Consider the following 20,642-nt stretch of genomic DNA (forward strand, 5'->3'; position numbering starts at 1 on the left):
TGATAGGTGTGTTGTGAAGAGTGTACCTGGCAATGTGCACTGTAGCCATTCAGGTTGTGATAGGTGTGCTGTGAAGAGTGTACCTGGCAATGTGCATTGTAGCCATTCAGGTTGTGATAGGTGTACTGTCAGGAGTGTACCTGGCAATGTGCACTGTAGTCATTCAGGTTGTGATAGGTGTGTTGTGAAGAGTGTACCTGGCAATGTGCATTGTAGCCATTCAGGTTGTGATAGGTGTGTTGTGAAGAGTGTACCTGGCAATGTGCACTGTAGCCATTCAGGTTGTGATAGGTGTGTTGTGAAGAGTGTACCTGGCAATGTGCATTGTAGCCATTCAGGTTGTGACAGGTGTGCTGTCAGGAGTGTACCTGGCAATGTGCACTGTAGCCATTCAGGTTGTGACAGGTGTACTGTGGAGAGTGTACCTGGCAATGTGCATTGTAGTCATTCAGGTTGTGACAGGTGTGCTGTGGAGAGTGTACCTGGCAATGTGCATTGTAGTCATTCAGGTTGTGACAGGTGTGCTGTGAAGAGTGTACCTGGCAATGTGCACTGTAGCCATTCAGGTTGTGATAGGTGTGTTGTGAAGAGTGTACCTGGCAATGTGCACTGTAGCCATTCAGGTTGTGACAGGTGTGCTGTGAAGAGTGTACCTGGCAATGTGCATTGTAGTCATTCAGGTTGTGACAGGTGTGCTGTGAAGAGTGTACCTGGCAATGTGCAAATGTAGAGGAGGAGGGGACAGAAATGTGAAGGAGGAGGGGAGATAAATTTGGAGGAAACAGAAATAGGACTGAGAATGGAGGGGGGGGGGGGGGGGGGGGGGGGCGGGGAGACAGATAATGTTGCACGGTGGGGTGGAGGGGGAGGAAGAAAAAGACAAGAGATATTGGGACACACACACACACACACACACACACACACACACAGATGGTGAAGAGAGACTGACAGAAAGACTCAACCTCATCGAAGCTTACACAATCAGATTATCGATAATCGTGAAACAGACATACACTACCACCACCACCACCACCACCATAATGATAATAATAAAAATAAAATAATGGAGTGATGGTCTAGAAGTAACGCGTCCATATGAGAAGCGAGAGAATCTGAGGGCGCTGGTTCGAATTGCGGCTCAGCCGCCGATGTTTTCTCTTCCTCCACTAGACCTGGAGTGGTGGTCTGGACACTAGTCATATATATATATATATGTGTGTGTGTGTGTGTGTGTGTGTGTGTGTGTGGTTCTTTGTTTACTTACTTACTTACTTACTTAAGTATTGCATTTCTTATTTTTTTTCACTTTCAGATCACCCAGACATATCATTGATGGCCACCGTTCACAGCACGTGCCGACAATGCAGAGCAGGTGAGGAGTCCTCTGACGCGTCATCGCCGTCGTCATTGCTGACGTCACAAGTGGGCATGACGTCACCCACCTCCTCGGTGTGGCTAGGTGCTGTGACGTGGCGAATGACGTCATGGCCGGCCGGCTGGCATCGGGCGCTGACCTGGAGCGTTGTGCTGTGCTGCTGGGCACTGCTGTGTGTGGCCGGTGAGTGACTAGGATTAACCCTGGACTACTGAGTAACTAGGATTATGGTTAACCCATGTACTGCTGAGCAACTAGGATTATGGTTAACCCATGTACTGCTGAGCAACTAGGATTATGGTTAACCCATGTACTGCTGAGTAACTAGGATTATGGTTAACCCATGTACTGCTGAGTAACTAGGATTATGGTTAACCCATGTACTGCTGAGCAACTAGGATTATGATTAATCCATGTAATGCTGAGCAACTAGGATTATGATTAACCCATGTACTGCTGAGCAACTAGGATTATGGTTAACCCATGTACTGCTGAGTAACTAGGATTATGGTTAACCTATGTACTGCTGAGCAACTAGGATTATGGTTAATACATGTACTGCTGAGCAACTAGGATTATGGTTAATACATGTACTGCTGAGCAACTAGGATTATGGTTAATACATGTACTGCTGAGCAACTAGGATTATGGTTAACACATGTACTGCTGAGCAACTAGGATAAAGATAACTCGTGTACTGCTGAGAAACTAGGATTATGATTGACCTTTGGATTGCTTACTAACTAGGATTATGATTAACCCATGCACTGCTGAGTTACTATGATTATGAATAACCATTGGACTTCTGAGTAACTAGGATTAACCCCTGGACTGCTGAGTAGCTAGGATTGTGATTAACCCTCTGTCGGTCGGTCGGTCCGTCGCTTCTTATCTCTGTCTGTCTGTCTGTCTCTCCCTCTACCTCGTTCGCTCTCTTTCTTAGGATTATGTACACACCTCTGTGTGTGTGTGGGGGGGGGGGTGGGGGGGGGGGTTGTGTGTGTGTGTGTGAGGGACACACACACACACACACACACACACACACACACACACACACCTTATTCATCCACCCCCACCCCACCCCCTTTCCCTCTCTACCCCCTCCCTGCAGCCAGCCAGTGAACTGCTGTCCCCTTTTTTCGTTGTTGTTATTTTGTGTTTTATCAGAAGCAATTATCTCCCCACCCAGCGTAAAAACAGGCGCAGCAGCACCTTTCGTCGTTGTCCTGGCTTATCTCCCTTCTGGAGGCGCGTGCCAGCCTTATTTATTCCCCTTCCCCACCCCTCTCTCCTCCCCCTGTACCCCTTCTCTCTCTCTCCCCCCGCCCCTCTCTCTCATCCTATCAGATGTGGCGATCTCTTGTGTGTGTCGGGCCGGCGCCCTTTTTCTTGTTCTTGCTTGTCACATAGGGTCGAGGGGTCGAGTCCGCCCCTGTGACTAAGTCTTCTCAACTTCCTCTCCTTTGCCGTTGTGTGTGTGTGTGTGTGTGTGTGTGTGTGTGTGTGTGTGCGCGTGCGTGTGTGTATGTGAGTGAGTGAGTGAGTGTGTGTGTGTGTGTGTGTGTTTGTGTGTGTGTGTGTGTGTGAGTGTGTGTGTGTGTGTGTGTATGTGTGTGTGTTTGCGTGAGTGTGTGTGTGTGTGTGTGTGAGTATGTGTGTGTATGCTAGTTGGGTGGAGGGGTGAGAGTGGTTATCATTGTTGTGTGAAAAAGAAAATTGAAGTAGATGGAGGAGTAGGAAGGGCTGATTGTGAGGCTGTGTTATGATTTTTTTTTTTTTTTTGGGGGGGGGGGGTGGGGGGTGGGGGTTGAGGGTGTGGATATTATACATTGATGAGAGAGAGAGAGAGAGAGAGAGAGAGAGAGAGAGAGAGAGAATTCTGTCTGTCTCTGTCTGTCTGTCTGTCTCTCTCTCTGTGCGACGAGGAGTATGGAATGACCATTAATTTTTTTCAGTGTATGATTTGTCACCGGGAATTTCCGATTTCGCTTTGAATGTGTTTTTTCCCCCCATTTGCACAGAGACGTATCTGCAACACACACACACACACACACACACACACACACACACACACACAAACACACACACGTACGCACGCACGCACGCACGCACGCACTCACACACACACACGCGCGCGAAAAAGAAACAAAAAAATAACAAACAGCCTCTTGCAATTTTCATTTCTGTCAGTTTGGACGCAGAATCGCCGCACAGACAGAGTCCTATTCATGAATATAGGATAATGTTGATAATAGTGATAACAAGAATCACAACAACAAGACTACTTTCACAATTACTACTAATACTACTACTAAACACTACCATTACATTCTTTAAGTAAGGTTTAGAGCCCTGTCATAAATGAACGTCCAGTAGTAATTGTAGCAGCAGCAGTAGCAATAGTAGTAGGTGGAGGAGGAGGAGGAGGAATAGTAATAAATTTGGGACTAAGAATAAAATGGAATGGACAAACAGTAAAAGAATGATGAATAATTATGATGATGATGATGATGACGACGATGGTGAGGGTGATGATGACAGCATCTTGAAACATTCCCCAGCGATCTGCGCTCGTAAGACTTAGACCGAACAGCGTGGCAGCAGAAGACGTAACAGCAGCAGTAGCAGTATGATGATGATACTTATTATTATTATAATGATGATGATGATGATGATGATGATAATGACGCACACGACTAGGACGACAAAATCAACAACAATAACATAACGAGGAACTTCCATAGCGCTTTACTGCCGTAAAGGTTTAGACTACTTTTAATGAACGGAGGACGCAGAAAGAACAGATAGCAGAAGCTATCCCTTCAAGGAGCAAAAAACAACAACAAAACACAAACAAAAAACAGAACTAAACAACAAAAACGAATGGACCACCAAATTACGGAATCCTGTGAAGTGTACTTTACATTTTCTGTCGTTTGAAACAGTCTTGAAGGAGTAAAACATCACCATGCTTCCAATTTCACCTGCAGTCTTTGTTCAGTGCTTCATTAGCTATTGTCTGAGAGAGAGGAGCAGAGAGAGAGAGGAGAGAGAGAGAGAGAGGTGGGGGAGGGGATGGAGGGGGTTAGGAGGCAGAGTGGGGGGTGGGGAGGAGAGTGTGTGGGAGAGAGAGGGAGAGGGGGGTATAGTGAGGAGAGAGAGGGAAAGAGAGAGAGGGAGAGAGAGAGTAGAGGGAGAGAGAGGAAGGAGGGTGAGGGGAGAGAGAGGGAGAGAAATAAAAAGGGGAGGAAGGAAAGAGGTATAGAATTGGGAGGAGAGGAGAGTGTGTGAGATATAGGGAGAGGGAAGTGTGGTTAGGAGAGAGACAGAGACAGAGACAGAGAATCAGGTTGGATTAATTGAGAGAGAAAGAGAAGGGGACGGAGACAGAGACAAATGAAAACCTCTTTTCATGGATCAATCCTCCCGTTAAAGAAAAAAAATGCGGGGAGGTGGGGGCGGGGGGTGGGAGGGGGGGGGGAGAGGAATGGACCGGTGAGTTATGGCCCTTTGTCACGGCATGGTGCAGAGGAAATTGGCAGGGTGGTCTCCCCGGAACCAGGGTATCAAAAGAGTTGATCTCCCTTGATCCAGTTGCCCCAGCTTCCAGGTGGCCGTCATTATGTGTGTTGTTTTGTGCGCGCTTTGCCTGTCTCGTGGAGAGCAGCGCGTGCCTTCAACACTCCTCCGACTTGGATCACAACACTGCTGAACGGGACCGGAACAATGGGGGAGAGAAGGAGGGGAGTGGGTGGGGGGTGGGGGTGGGGGGCGTACAGGGTGTATGTAGAGTCAGGGGGCACCACCCCGTTTCGCCTACCACTGAACTGGTGATTCCAGTTTGTCACACTCAGTCTTTTTGTGAAGGACTATGACTGATACTAGGAGGCAAGATTGCACTGGCTCTTAGTGCTGCAGCCCTGGGGGTTAGTTGGCCTTTGGGAACCATCCCAACGCTGACTGTCCGAAAACCCTCTTGGCCGAGAGACAGTAGGGATGTAACTTGGGCAAGGCACTCTGTACTGTGTTCAAATTCTAGCCCAGGTAGTTGGGACAGCATTTACCTCCTCTGCTGTGCTGGTTGTCATAGTCGGACACGACTGCCTGTCATACATACATTCTCAATTCGCCAATGAGCTCAGTTGCTCTGTCTCTCTGCGTGCACACGCGTTTCAAAAAAAAAAAAAAAAAAAATAAAAAAAATATATATATATATATAGAATATCGCTTATTTTAATTTTTTTAAAATTTTATCCTCACTTTCTACGTTTCTGGCCCGTTTGTTTTGACGGTCTGGTCTTGATATCGGTGATCGTGGTGGAATAGCAAGCTCAGCTTCACCTTAAACTGAATTGTATTTTAAAAAAATGTGCTCGGAAGTCATCGCGAATACATCCATGATAATACATACAATACCCGTTGAAAATCAGAAGTGTTCAGAGAAGCTGAGAGTGGTATTATGTACACATACAGACTTTAACACTCAGCCGTATATGAACCATTTAAGAGAGGGAGAGAGAGGGAGAGGGGGAAGAGAGAGAGAGAGGGAGAGAGAGAGAGAGATATTCAAGATTCAAGATTCAAAAACTTTATTACTCAAGGATAAAGATTTTAGGCATCGCCCAGTCTTCCAATCTGTCCTTGTGACAACAATAACAACATTAACGATAACGACACAACAGTAATAATTTTGTTAACACTGCTACATCTACTGCTACTATAACGAAGAATGATCACCATCATCATCATTAACATCGTAAAAAGTAATAAAACGAACGCATTCAGACATTCATATCCATACACATGCACACACTCTCTCCACCCAAAACACACACACACACACACACACACACACACACACACACACTTATGCACATACAGAGACATGACCGAAGTGAGAAACATATAGCGGACATAAAGAAAACAGAAAAGCACAAATTTACCATTGCAATATATAAAAGTGATTAATTTGCTGATGCAGATGTTACAGGTAATAACATCCAATTTGCAGGCGAACAAGTAAAAACATTAAAGCACAAAGGTAGAAATAAAATAAATTCACTGCATGTAGGTATAGATACAAACTTCACGAAAAAAGCATGATTAATATTTTATGTCTTTTTTAGCTGGTTAAAAAAAAAAAAAAAAAAAAAAAGCTTTGTGGGCCTATTGTTTGTGGAGCAGAAGTTCTCGTATGCTTGATTTGAAGGAACGTAATAAATCGCACGTCTTAATGAACGAAGGAAGAAAGTTCCAAACAGATGGTCCAAAAAATGCAAAGCTAGATTTGTACAAATCGATGCGCACACGAGGCAGAATATAATTATCTGAATCGTAACGCTCTGATGCCCGTTGAACAAGGTCACTGAGGTATGGTGGTGACATGTTTTTGTGTACTTTGAACATGAGGACCATTTTATTGTAGTCGAATTGCTTGTATAGTGGTAATATTTCCAGTTTTGTTGATTTTTCATCTGTTGATAGGGAGTGGTCTGGTAAAATAGTTTAGCTGCTCGTCTATGCAATGAATTAACTTTTTTTAGCTGGTTGTGATTGGCATTGCTCCAAACTGTAGATGCATAATTGACATGAGAGAGACAGTGTGCCCCGAAGAATAATTTTCTGGTTGGAGTATCGACGTAATATCTAAGTTTATTGAGTAAGAACAAATTGCAGGGCTAATTGTTTGCATACATGGTTGATATGAGCTTGTCAGTTCAGTTCTTTATCAATAATTACCCCAAACTTGTTCATTTGAGTTCTTGCTTACCTCGTGCTTTAAAATGAGAGGTTTACGTTGGTGTTTCTGTCTGGATGTCAATGCCATACTTTTTGTTTTGTGTGGGTTAAGTTCCATGTGGTTTTGATAACACCAGTCTGAAATGTCATTTATTCCCTGTTGTAGAGATGATTCTACAAGATCAATGTCGGTGTCACTACAATGAAGGGAGAGGGAGAGAGAGGGGGGGAGAGAGAGAAGGGGAGAGAGGGGAGAGAGGGAGAGGGGGGAGAGGGGGAGAGATCAAAGACAGGCGAAACGGGAATTGGTGAATCGGACCTCACCAAGGGAGAGGGTGGGAGGAGGGGTAACAGGGGTAGCGAGAACGTGTGTGGGAGTTGGGGAGGAGGGCGGGGGCCGGCGGTAGAAGGGGTGGATGGGGGTGGGGATTGGGGTGGGGAGAGAGGGTGCTGAGGTGGGGTGCGGACGTCATTCGGGTGTATGGGTGTTATCTCGGACAGTGGGACTGGTGGGTGTTTGCAGATTGGTGTGTACAGCTGTATGATCAGTGGTTTATCCGCTGCAGTGGGAATCCATTTTACGTCTTCTGTGAATACCTGACACTCTCGAACCAGAAGGCAAGATTACGCTGGCACTTTGTGCTGCAGCCTTGGGGACTAGTTTGCATTTGGGGAAAAACAACAAATAAACAACAACCCCCCCCCCTTCCCCAAAAAAAGCAACTACTCACGGCCAAGAGTGTTAATGTAACTTGGGCAAGACACCCCCCCCCCCTCCCGCCGCTCCCCCGCCCCCCCATAATCAAGTTCTAGCCCAGACAGCAGTTGCCTCATCTGTTGTTCTGGTTAAGTTGGACACGACTAACTATGATGATGATGATGATACGGATAATTATATAACGCCTGTCCTCGGTTGGAGACCAAGCTCTTAGCGCTGTACATTTGCACAACAGGCTGCCTACCTGAGTAGAGCCGACTGACAGCTGCCACTTTGCGCTCATCACTGGTTTCCTGCGTCATTCAATTAGGTTTCAGTCACGCGCGCGCACACACACTCATACAGACATGTAACATTTTACGTGTATGACCGTTTTGCTTCTTTACCCCGCCATATAGGCAGTCATATTCCGTTTTCGGGGATGTGCTTGCCGGATAATTTGTTTCCCTTACCCACCGAACGCTGACATGAATCACAGGTCCTTAAACGTGCGTATTTAATCTCCTCCGTGAGTATACACACGAAGGGGGTTCAGGCACTAGCAGGTCTGCACATGTGTTGACCTGAGAGATCGGATAAATCTCCGCCCTTTACCCACCAGGCGCCGTTACCGAGATTCGAACCTGGCACCCTCAGATAAGTCAAACGATATAACCACTCGGCTGTTGCGCCCGTCATCCTGCATGTCGTTCTGTCTCCTGGAAGCCAGGAAGGGGGTGGGAGGAAGGGGGGGGAGAGGTTCCAGTTGGCCGGAAGGACCAAGCCACACAGGGCACGCCATGACCCGTGTCGCCAGAGGGCAGCACCATAGCAAGGAAATGCAAGACGTCACCTCCATTTCACGCTTGGTTGGTTGCCAGCTGCTTGACCTTGATCTCCGACTCGGGTCACTTGCTGTGGTCAGTCTCGGTCCGTGGCCGGCCCCCGCCCCTCCCTCCTTCCCCTTCTTGCTGCGTTCTGTTGCATGTCACTGCTTGTTACCTCCCATGTCAGTGTCTGTGTTAGTTACCGTTCCTGTCTCTCTGGCATATGGCGTGACGAAAAGGAAGTCACACAGAAAGAGAGAGGGGGGGTGGAAAGAGAGAGGGAGAGAGCTGGGGAGAGAGAGAGAGAGAGAGAGAGAGAGAGAGCTAGAGAGAGCGCGAGAAAGAGAGAAAAAAGAGAGGGAGCTAGAGAGAGAGAGAGCAAGAAAGAGAAGAGAGAGAGCGTGAGAGAGAGCGAGAGAATGAGGAGAGAGAGAGAGAGAGAGAGAGAGAGAGCTAGAGATGGTAGAGAGCGAGAGAGAAAGAGAGAGAAGGGAGAGAGGGATCTAGAGACATAGCGAGAGAGAGAGGGGAGAGAAAGAGAGAACTGGAGAGAGAAGGGAGACAGAGAGAGACAGACAGAAGGGAGAGAGCGAGCGAGAGAGAGAGAGGGGGCGGAGGGGGGGTGACAGAGAAGAGAGAGAGATACGGATACCACAATCGTCAAAACGCCATTGGCCTTCTTGCTGGGTGCAGCTTGACGATCAGTAAACATATCATCAGTTCAACATAAATGAACAGTCTGCCATGTCCTTCAAGAAAAATCAGATTGAAACATGAAATGCTTTAAAGAAATAGACAGACAGGCAGAGAGAAAGAGACAGAGACAGACAGATAGAGAGAAAGAGACAGACAGACAAAAACGAAACGAAACGAAATTTTATTTTACCAATGTAATGAGATAAGCACACAGCCCTGAGGATAAAAAAGAGGGATGTGGGGGGTAGGGCTACAACAAAGAACCATTAACAAGAAAGATATCAACGACAAAAATTCACTGAAGATCACTTGAGAAACTAATGAAAAAGACTGCTACAAAGCAACAAACTACAAGAACTCTCCATCTCCACCCTTCCCCAGTCTCCTTCCCTTCAACACCATGCACACAGTGACATCCTCACATTTCAGCATTCAGACGTCAGTATGAATGTTAGACAGAGAGAAAGAGAAGAGTCGGGGAGAAAGAGATAGAGGAGTGAGAAAGAGAAAAGGAGAAATCTCTCTCTTCCCCCCCCCTCTCTCTCTCTCACTCCCCCCCTCTCTCTCCATATATGTATGAAGGGATGTGGGGACAGGGACAGCGGATGTGGCAGACTGGTAATGCGCTGCACGTGAGGCTCGGACACTGCTGTGGTGGTCACCTGACAGCACTCTCCGCTTTGAACGCCCCCCACCCCTACTACTCTACCCCAGGCCCCCAGTCCCCCCCCCCCCAATCCCTCCTCCTTTTCCCTCCGTGTATGGGACTCATTCATTGTGACCACTACTTGTTGTTCGCTTGCATGAAGGGCGTTGTGTGTACCGTGAAACAAGTCAGACCTCTGTCACTCAGTCTCTCCCTCTCTCTCCCTGTCTCTCTCTGTATAAGAGGAACAAATAGTAAGCAGATTTTCGCTGTGTGTGGGTGTGTGTGTGTGTGGGGGGGGCGGGGGCGGTAGGGGGGGGTTGGTGGTGGGGAGGGTGTGGGGGGGGGGGGGGCGTGCATCAAATACGCAGCGTTCGGTGGATAATTTAGAAAAAAAGAAAAGAAAAAGACAAAAAAAAAAGACATACCTATCATGCACACCCCTTGAACAGAATGGCTGCCTGCAAGGCGTGGAAGAAAAGCGTCATGCAGGTGAAAGCTCACCGTTGCCTGACGAATGAAGGTGGGAGCCGCAGCCATCGAGCGAAAAATCAGCAATGTGACACACATCATTCAGTTCACACACACACACACACACACTCACTCACACACACGCAATGCACGTGAACTTCACGCCACAAAATTCCGCCTTGAAATCCTTTCTCGTCAGTCTGAAATATTGATGGACAATCCGATTTCGTTTTTGTGGTGATTTTTCCCCGCTTGGAGAATGTTGAACACGGTGTGGGTTTTCACACAGTTGTCAGCAGGAAAGGGATGCTGACGAACAGCGATTTTTTTTCTTTTTCTGAAATACAAATGACCCCTGTCAACAAGAACATCGGAATGGATCCACATTGCTAACTAGAATCATTCGCAACACAAATCACCACAGCATCTTACAGACTAGGTCTGGAGTGATGGCCTAGAGGTAACGCGTCCGCCTAGGAAGCGAGAGAATCTGTGCGCGCTGGTTCGAATCACGGCACAGCCCCCGAAATTTTCTCCCCCTCCACTAGACCTTGAGTGGTGGTCTGGACGCTAGTCATTCGGATGAGACGATAAACCGAGGTCCCGTGTGCAGCATGCACTTAGCGCACGTAAAAGAACCCACGGCAACAAAAGGGTTGTTCCTGGCAAAATTCTGTAGAAAAATCCACTTCAATAGGAAAAACAAATAAAACTGCACACAGGAAAAAATACAACAAAAAAGGGTGGCGCTGTAGTATGGCGACGCGCTCTCCCTGGGGAGAGCAGCCCGAATTTCACACAGAGAAATCTGTTGTGATAAAAAGAAATACAAATACAAATACAAACTCTGCTTCCACCCCCACCCCCCTTTTCTCCCGTTATTTTGATTTTATTTGTAGACGAGATAAAGCGAGAAGCATTCTTTTCTAGTGCAGCAGAACATCCTATTGTGTATGTGACAGGAGGAGTGTGACAAGGCTCTCTTGGATGAAGTGTCCGTTCTGTGTTTTAGAATTTTTTTCTTCTTTTTTTTTCCAGACATAATTTTTTCCTGTCATTTCCTCGTCTCCCAAACAAAACGTCGTTTTCAGCACGTTTCCTTTCTCTTCCGCCATCCACCCTCCCCCACCACACCCACCCTCCCCCATCCTTTTCAAAAAATGAATAAATAAATAAATTTTAAAAAAAGAAAAGAAAAGAAAAAACAAAACAAAAACAAACAAAAAACGTTGTTTGTTGTTGTTGTTTTTTTTATTACGAAGGGTCCCATTCTCTCTGTCTGTTTCTTTGTTGTTGTTGACGTTTTTTTGCCTGCGAAGCAGCCAATTTAGTGCAAAGGGAGCGTTTCTTATAACTGGGTGAAGCATGTTTTATTCCATTTTCCCCTCGATTAAAGCACTCATTCTGAGCACCCTTGAACCCCAACGAAGCACCAGTTCCACAAAAAAGTCTTCAGGATTTTTTTTTTCTGATGCATTATTTTTTTCTTTTCTTTTTTCCATTGAAGCATCTTTACGGAGCATAGCGTCTGATCTAAAGTGATTTTTTTCTGTCAGAACTGAGTCCTTTACAAAACGAGGGATCCTTTCCATTATTTGTTTCTGTTTGTCCCTTTTTATGTATGTCTGGTTATTTTGGGTTTTTTGGTTGTTTGGGTGTTTGTTGTTGTTGGTTTGTTTTTGGTGAGACTGCTTCCCTCCCAACACTCACCCCCAAAATGAAACGGTCTTCCGAGGGAGTTTCCATCTTCCATCTCTTTATAAAGTGTCTTTTTGTGGTGTTTTTATTTTTTATTTTTTTTATTTGTTTGTTTTTGTTTGTTTGACAACTCATACTCTTTCGTGGGAATCGTCAGTCTGCTCACAAAAGCAGTGGCGGCGTGATGTTTGACACGCGCGCACGCGCGTGTGTGTGTGTATGAGTGTGTGTGTGTGTGTGCGCGCGCGCGTGTGTGTGTGTGTGTGTGTGTGTGCGCGCACGTGCGCGCGCGCGTGTGTGTATGTATGTATGTATGTATGTATGTGTGTGTGTGTGTGTGTGTGTGTGTGTGTGTGTGTGTGTGTGTATTCGTGGTGTGCGTGCGTATGCACGTGTTTTCTTATTTTTTTCCTCTAATTAATTTTTTTTTTTTACGAATTTCTGTTCAGATTTAGAATATTTAAAAATTGTAAATAGAAAGACAAAGAATAGAAAGAAAATGATAAAAGATGAGGGGAAAAGTTTTTAAAATAAGGATTAAGTGCTTCAGTTATAATCCCACGAAACCAGCCAATCATTGCTGACAATTAAAAAAATATATATCTCGTGCATGAAAGCTATCATTAAAAATCGCACAGCATAATCATAGCTAAATGTAATTGAACTGACAGAGAGAGACAGAGACACAGGGAGAGAGAGGGACAGAGTGGAAGAGAGAGAGAGACAGAGAGAGAAGGGGAGGGAGAGAGAGTGAATGTGTGTGCGTGCGTGCGTGCGTGCGTGCGTGTGTGTGTGTGTGTGTGTGTGTGTGTGTGTGTGTGTGTGTGTGTGTGTGTGTGAGGCGGCAGAGGTATCTTGGGATGTGGGTGTATTTGTTCAGAACAGATGTGGGGAGTGCAGAGAGGAAAGGAGGGTGGTGGTGGTGGTTAGGGGGTGTGGGTGGGTAATAATAATAATATATTAATGATTATTATTATAATGATAATGATAATAACAGTAATAAGAACAACAAGAACAACAACAAAAATAATTGTAATAATGATGATAATAATAATAATGATAATAATGACAATAGTAATGGTAGCAGCAGTAGTAATAACAAACTATTAGAAGAATAATACATGATGCAGTTGGCAGTATTTCATTATCATCATTGTCATCATCATCATCATCGTCAGTAGTAGTAGTAGTAGGTATGCTAATAATAATAATAATAATCCTCCTCATCATCATCGTTGTTGTTGTTGCTGTTGTTGTTGTTGCTATAGAGATAGGTGTGTCAGGAAGGGTAGTCAGGACCCATGGGTGTGTGGAAGGTGAGGATGGGGATGGGGGGGGGAGAACAGAGAGAGGGGGGGGGGGCAGAGGAGGCAAGGGAAACCAGACCGCAACATGTCAGGACAACGCCCCCACCCCCACCCCCCCACCCCCACCCCCACACCCCTACCATCCTCCCACCCCTCAAACAACTGCCTCGAAAAATCTGGAGATTTTGTTGTTTTTTACCTTATTATTATTACGATTATCGTATTTGCGATTTTTTCCCCTCATTTCCCCGCAGCCAGCTACAGACCAGCAAGCTGTGATGAGAAAATATTAGACATGTCAAGCCGTCTCATCTGTTGGAGGACGATCACAAAAGGAGCCCAAACAAAACAAAAAGAAATATACAAATTTTGTTCCACTTCGACTTTCAGACAATCAGCAGAGTTAGTTATTGGTCAGAATTAAATACAAATCTTGTGCCACTTCGGCTTTCAGACAATCAGCAGAGTTAGTTATTGGTCAGAATTAATACAAATCTTGTCCCATTTCGGCTTTCAGACAGTAGAGTTAGTTATTGGTCAGAATTAAATACAAATCTTGTCCCTTTTCGGCTTTCAGACAGTAGAGTTAGTTATTGGTCAGAATTAAATACAAATCTTGTCCCATTTCGGCTTTCAGACAGTCAGTAGAGTTAGTTATTGGTCAGCATTACGTTTCCAGTCAGGGTTGAAAACGGGAAATTGATCGGTAATGTAGATGATCGATTGGAGGTGAATTGATTGGTAATGTAGATGATCGTTTAGAGGTGAATTGATTGGTAATGTAGATGATCGATTAGAGGTGAACTGATTGGTAATGTAGATGATCGATTAGAGGTGAACTGATTGGTAATGTAGATGATCGATTGGAGGTGAATTGATTGGTAATGTAGATCATCGTTTAGAGGTGAATTGATTGGTAATGTAGATGATCGTTTCGAGGTCAACTGATTGGTAATGTAGATGATCGTTTCGAGGTGAATTGATTGGTAATGTAGATGATCGATTAGAGGTGAACTGATTGGTAATGTAGATGATCGTTTCGAGGTGAATTGATTGGTAATGTAGATGATCGATTAGAGGTGAACTGATTGGTAATGTAGATGATCGTTTCGAGGTGGATTAATTGGTAATGTAGATGATCGTTTCGAGGTGGATTAATTGGTAATGTAGATTATCGATTGGATGTCACATATTTTGCTCGGGAGAAAAGCGTGATGTGTAAAAAGAAAAATTCTAAAGATACAAAAATTCTTCTTCCTTTTTATGGGAAACACATTATGGCATAATGCATTATGTACACAGAAAAACACCGCTCTCTGCCCCTCTCCGGCCGTCTGAATATGTCTGTCTGTCCGTCCGTCTTCTTTCTGGATTTTTCTACATAATTTCGCCAGGGACAACCCTTTTGTTGCCCTGGTTTCTTTGACATGCGCCAAGTGTATGTTTATCATATCACCATAACGACTAGACCAGACCACCAGCCAAGGGCCAGTGAAGGGGAAGAAATACTGACTGCCCTCAGATTCTGTCGCTTCCCTGGCGGATGGGCCACTCCGTGATGGGTTTGAGGCAAGTGAAAAACTGTGCCAGTGACTCACAAACCGCGTGGTTATTCACCATTCCAACCCACACGTTTTAGTAAATCTTACATCAGATGTGAACAAAATGGCCAGCGAACCAGCACACTATGCAGTGTGAGCTGCATCATTATCGACGTTTGCTCACCTGCACGACGTGTTGTCAGTGACTATTAAGGCATTCATTTCAGACACAGTAATTGGTGTGGGTGGTAGCTTGGCTTTTAGAATCTAGAGGCATGGGGCGATCTTGGCAGTGCAGAGTTAGCTGAGTCAAGAATGTCTCTAAGTACATGGAATTTGCCGTGGAGTTAGGAACATTCTTTACAATAAGCATGCTTAGTGCTGCCAGGTTCGCTCATGCAAGTCACCCCAGGCACTGTGACTGCTGCCAAGGACTGGATTTGGTCACTATGGAACCTTACAGAGTTTCTGAAATACGTATTCGCCCTCTGCTCTCTCTCTCTCTCTCTCTCTCTCTCTCTCTCTCTCTCTCTCTCTCTCTCTCTCTCTCTGAGAAGAAGAAGAAGAAGATGATGATGATGATGATGATTTTGGTCAACTAATGTTGGTCCTTCTCCTTCGTCGTCTCCTTCTCCCTCAGCCCAGTGAAGAGTCACGGAGGCGCCTCACAGAACAGCGGTTCGTCCGATTCCTCCAGGTCTGTTGGTTCAGTGTCAAATGGACGGGAATCAAAAACCATTTGCAGAGATCCATGTTGCTATCAGTGGTAGCTCAGGACTGCAATGATTGCGCGTGGTTGGAAACTTGAATTGAGAAGGGGGTGGAGGGGGGGGGGAGTGGAACAGGAGCTGTGTGCTGACCAATCAGCCGTGGGGAACGGACCCGCCAAAAAGCATCGTCTGCGGCAATTTGGGCCATATTTCCGCTGACAGTCGAGCCGGCAAAATTGGTTCGCGCTCGGCTTCCCAAGGAATGGCTGCTGGAGCGGTTGGCTGGCGTCCCGCCGTTCACAGCGCGTGGTCTGGAATAACTTTCACATTCATCTGTCTGTACTCACCTTGCACGCGCACGGCATGTCGTCTCGGTTTGTGTTTGTGCTTCTCTGCTTGCTTTCAGTTTAGGTATCTCCTCTTGCTTCTCTGTCTGTCTGTCTGTCTGTCTCTGTCTCTCTCCCCCCCCTCTCTCTCTCTCCCCCCCTGTGTGTGTGTGTGTGTGTGTGTGTGTGTGACTCTTCCTGTTCCGTTCCCTTGTCTGTATTTCCCTGACTACCGCTATCTCCGTCTGTCTGTCTCTCCGTGGCTCTCAGTCTGTCCGTCAGTGCGACTGTGTCTCTGTCTCTTTCTCTGTCTGTCTGTCTCAGTATGTCCCTGTGTTTGTGTTTCTGTCTGTCTCTGTCCCTGTCTTTGTGTCTGTCCGTCTGTCTGTCTCTGCCTGTTTGTCTATGTCTCTGTCCCTGTATTAGTGCCTCTGCCTGTCTGGCTGTATGTCTGTGTTTGTCTGTCCCTGTGTGTGTGTGTGTGTGTGTGTGTGTGTGTGTGTGTGTGTGTGTGTGTCCTTGTCTTTGTGTCTCTGTCTGTCTGTCTGTCTGTTAATTTCATCATGTTGTTTCCTGTTGTTTTTTTTTCGTTCCTCCAGGTCCCCTATCTCCTCCTTCCCCTCTTATTCTTCTTCTACGTGAGGGCATGATGAAAAGAAGCTTTTTAGCTTATCCTTTTACCCTCAATAAAACATTCGAGTTGAGTTCTGCCTGTCTGTCCCTCCCCCCTCCTCCTCTCTCCACACACACCTCCCTGCTTTCCTTCAATTTCCCCATCTTTATTCTACGGGGACGTTTCAAAGTAGCTTTCAGCTTGTCCTTTTCTCCCGATAAAAATATTCCAGTTCTTTCTCTCTCGCTCAACCCACTCTCAGTCTCTGTCTCTCTCTGTTTCTTTCTCTCTGTCTGTATCTCTGTATCTCTCTGTCTATCTTCCTCTTCGTCTTTCTCTGTGAACTTTTGAACATTACCCCCCCCCCCCTCCCCTTTCACTCTTTCTCTCTCCCTCTCTGTCTCTCCATCTCTTTTTTATGTATATCTAAGTATCTGTCTCTCTTTGTCTCTCTTTGTCTCCCCCCCCCCCCCACCCCACTTCCTTTTCTGTCTCTCTCTCTCTATGTCTGCCTGTCTGTCATATAGAAGAGAGAGGGGAACAGACAGGGGGATATAGGATCAACTAATGATGCACTCACTCACTCTCTCCTCACATCAATAGCAGGGCCACATGGAGTGGTTTTTATAGAGTGTTTACTTTACAATACAGCACACAGTAAAAAGATCATCCTACACCTAAAGCAGCACCTATAAGCGGCACCTATAAGCAGCACAGTAAAATTCACCCTAAACCTAAAGCAGCACACAATGTGTTAGCCTATAGATCTGTTCAGTTCACCCTGTGTCAGTCAGTTCTTCTGGGAGACAGCTAAGAACTGGCTGTGCTGACTGGTTTTGTCCCTTCCCCCAACATACTGTGCATACTAATCTAAGCTACAACACTCACTCCCCTAACTAGTTGAACTAAAATAACCAATCTTTGCTTGTCCTAGTGATGCTATGTGAATGACTGACAGATTCACTGCTTGATCCCAGTTCAACAGATTGATCTGATTCGCTCACTTCAACCCACTTGTCTATACACATTCTATGACGACAGGTTCACCCGTTTACGTCACAAAGAGATTGGGGAGACAGGACAATACAACTCTCAGCATATTAGCCGGCTTGATCAAAGTTTGCATTAGCATAAATTTTCCCTAGTTTTCGTTCCGAAGTCCTACCATCTACGTCAGTTGCGCTCGTGGAGGGGAGATGGGGAATGACTTGAAAGACGGGCCGCCACACGGGATGTTCTGCTTAGCACGGGGAACGCGGCAGACATCACGTAACTGCACGTGTTCCTACAGCTGGGGCGGGTGACGCCGCGTCGCTGACCAAAGAGGGCCGACTAGGGAGTAGGGGTGAGGAGGGAGGGTGGCGCGGGTGTCGGCGCAACCTCAAAGACTGGGCTTTGGAAGGAGCGGGAAGGGAGATAAGATGGGAGGGGGGGCGGGGGGGGGGGGGGGGGGGGGGGGGGGGAAGGGATGGGGAGGGAAGGGGACAGAGTGCAGGTGGTGGGGGGTGGGGGGGTGACACTGCTGGCACACTATAACACCCACCCCCAGCTTTTGAATGCAATGTCCTCATTGCTGCTGACCACATGCTGACGACTGCCGTCATCAATTAATGCTAATGGGGAGATTAGTTCTCTAACCCAAAAATTAGCAAAAACATAAACATGTGAAAATGAAGACAATACAGGACAAAAGAAACCACCAAAAATACATTTCAAAATGATACAGCTGTACATAACTCCATAACCCAGAAAAGCATACCAAAAAAAAAATCAAACAGGGAGCTACACAACGCAAAAATCAACAGTGTTCCAGCTGACACACATCAGCAACCACAAATCCTGGAATGAAGGAAAACAACAACACAGCTTGACATACAGTTCTCCTCATTTCCAACATTCCCCTAGCAGGCTGTAGCTACAATTTTAGCCCATGCTGGATGGCTAACCTTACCCCTACAGGTTGACCCTGACAGTTTCCCAACCCTGTCAGTCTGAGCTAGCACCCTGGCACCCACACATGTCCTATGCACCCCAGGCTTCGGATGAGACCTGGTGCCATTCTCACACAAACCGGTTACAACCGGTCTGTGTGACCGTCCTGGAGACTTGACTGCATCCTGGCAGTCTCCGTCACCTGTGCCCTCCCATGTGGCACATGTACCAGGAACACCTGGATCAGGTGGTATGGGCAGCAGCACCCATTCACCCTGGCAAGGATCATCCTCACAGTCAACCCTTGTCCTGACTGGAGTCTTTTCTTTCAGACTCGGATCCTGCCTCCTGAGACTATTGGGCAAGTCTCTCTGGTTCTCATTGTGGAAATCTCGGTACTTTTCCTTGGGGAGAACCTTACCCACCTTTGGGGAAATCCCATTTCCCACCACTGACTGACCTTTCCCTTTCCTACCTCTGTTCCTTCTCTTCCTACCCACAGCCCCTTTCCCTATCACAGCCCCATCTCTCTGACTGACTAAATCGGACACTAACCCCTGCATGGACCTAATACTATCTTCTAACAGTAACAGTTTATCTCCCAACTGTGCCGTCTGTTCCCTGGCCTGTTGCTGTCGTTGGTCCTCCTCCAGCTCTTGCTGCAGCCTCACGGCTTCATCCCTCGCCTGGATGAAGGTGGTCTGAGGCTCCCTCCTCAGTATGTGGCGCAGCTCCCTTTTCAGCAGGGGGTTCCGGAGGCCATCGATGAAGTGGTCCCTCAGCATCTCGGCGGTGAGGGCCCCAGTGCTCTTCATCTGGATGGTTCTCTCAAGACTCCACAGAGCATGAGAATAGTCCAAGGTGGACTCCTCTGGCAACTGCTCCCTGTAGAAGAATGTGGACAGCAGTGTGGTGACACGCCGCCCGTCACCGAACACCCCCAGCAGAATGTTGATCACCTTCTCTGGGGTGTTGGTCTCCTCCAGGTCCCGCAGCATCAGCTCCCTGCGTGCGGTTCCCTGCAGATGGCTGTAAACAAAGTAGGTAGCCATCTCGTCTCCCATGGGGTACGCAGCCAGGACTCTCTTCGCCTCCACGATGAAGTCCTCAGCCGACATCTCGCCAGGCTTACCAGTGAATACTGGCAGTGTGGGTGCTGCATACCGCCCCATGGGAAACTCCTGCGCCTCTGTAGTTGGGGTTGTCATCTCTGGGCTGTGCTACTTGGCTGTGTTACCTGGCTGTGTGCTGCTTAAGTTCTACTAACTGCTTAACCTGCCTATTGTGTCAGTAAATCACTCTACCTGCCTATCCTGTCGGCGACGCCAAGTTGTAAAAACTGAAAGTGTGGTTGGTTCGATTCTAATAGAAGAGAGAGGGGAACAGACAGGGGGATATAGGATCAACTAATCATGCACTCACTCACTCTCTCCTCACATCAATAGCAGGGCCACATGGAGTGGTTTTTATAGAGTGTTTACTTTACAATACAGCACACAGTAAAAAGATCATCCTACACCTAAAGCAGCACCTATAAGCGGCACCTATAAGCAGCACAGTAAAATTCACCCTAAACCTAAAGCAGCACACCATGTGTTAGCCTATAGATCTGTTCAGTTCACCCTGTGTCAGTCAGTTCTTCTGGGAGACAGCTAAGAACTGGCTGTGCTGACTGGTTTTGTCCCTTCCCCCAACATACTGTGCATACTAATCTAAGCTACAACACTCACTCCCCTAACTAGTTGAACTAAAATAACCAATCTTTGCTTGTCCTAGTGATGCTATGTGAATGACTGACAGATTCACTGCTTGATCCCAGTTCAACAGATTGATCTGATTCGCTCACTTCAACCCACTTGTCTATACACATTCTATGACGACAGGTTCACCCGTTTACGTCACAAAGAGATTGGGGAGACAGGACAATACAACTCTCAGCATATTAGCCGGCTTGATCAAAGTTTGCATTAGCATAAATTTTCCCTAGTTTTCGTTCCGAAGTCCTACCATCTACGTCAGTTGCGCTCGTGGAGGGGAGATGGGGAATGACTTGAAAGACGGGCC

The 20,642-nt window shown here is 46.6% G+C and overlaps 1 protein-coding gene across 1 annotated transcript in view; it reads left to right on the top strand.

Moving 5' to 3' along the window:
* The window catches only part of LOC143277685 (kin of IRRE-like protein 1), a 207,850-nt gene that overhangs the window by 129,255 nt on the left and 57,953 nt on the right, over positions 1-20,642 (top strand). The window contains exon 4 of the mRNA XM_076582601.1: positions 1,313-1,558. Within this exon, the coding sequence (XP_076438716.1) occupies positions 1,313-1,558 (246 nt within the window). The remainder of the gene's footprint in view (positions 1-1,312; positions 1,559-20,642) is intronic.

The sequence above is a fragment of the Babylonia areolata genome, chromosome 34, assembly GCF_041734735.1.
Source record: "Babylonia areolata isolate BAREFJ2019XMU chromosome 34, ASM4173473v1, whole genome shotgun sequence".
In the NCBI taxonomy this organism is placed as follows: Eukaryota; Metazoa; Mollusca; class Gastropoda; order Neogastropoda; family Buccinidae; genus Babylonia; species Babylonia areolata.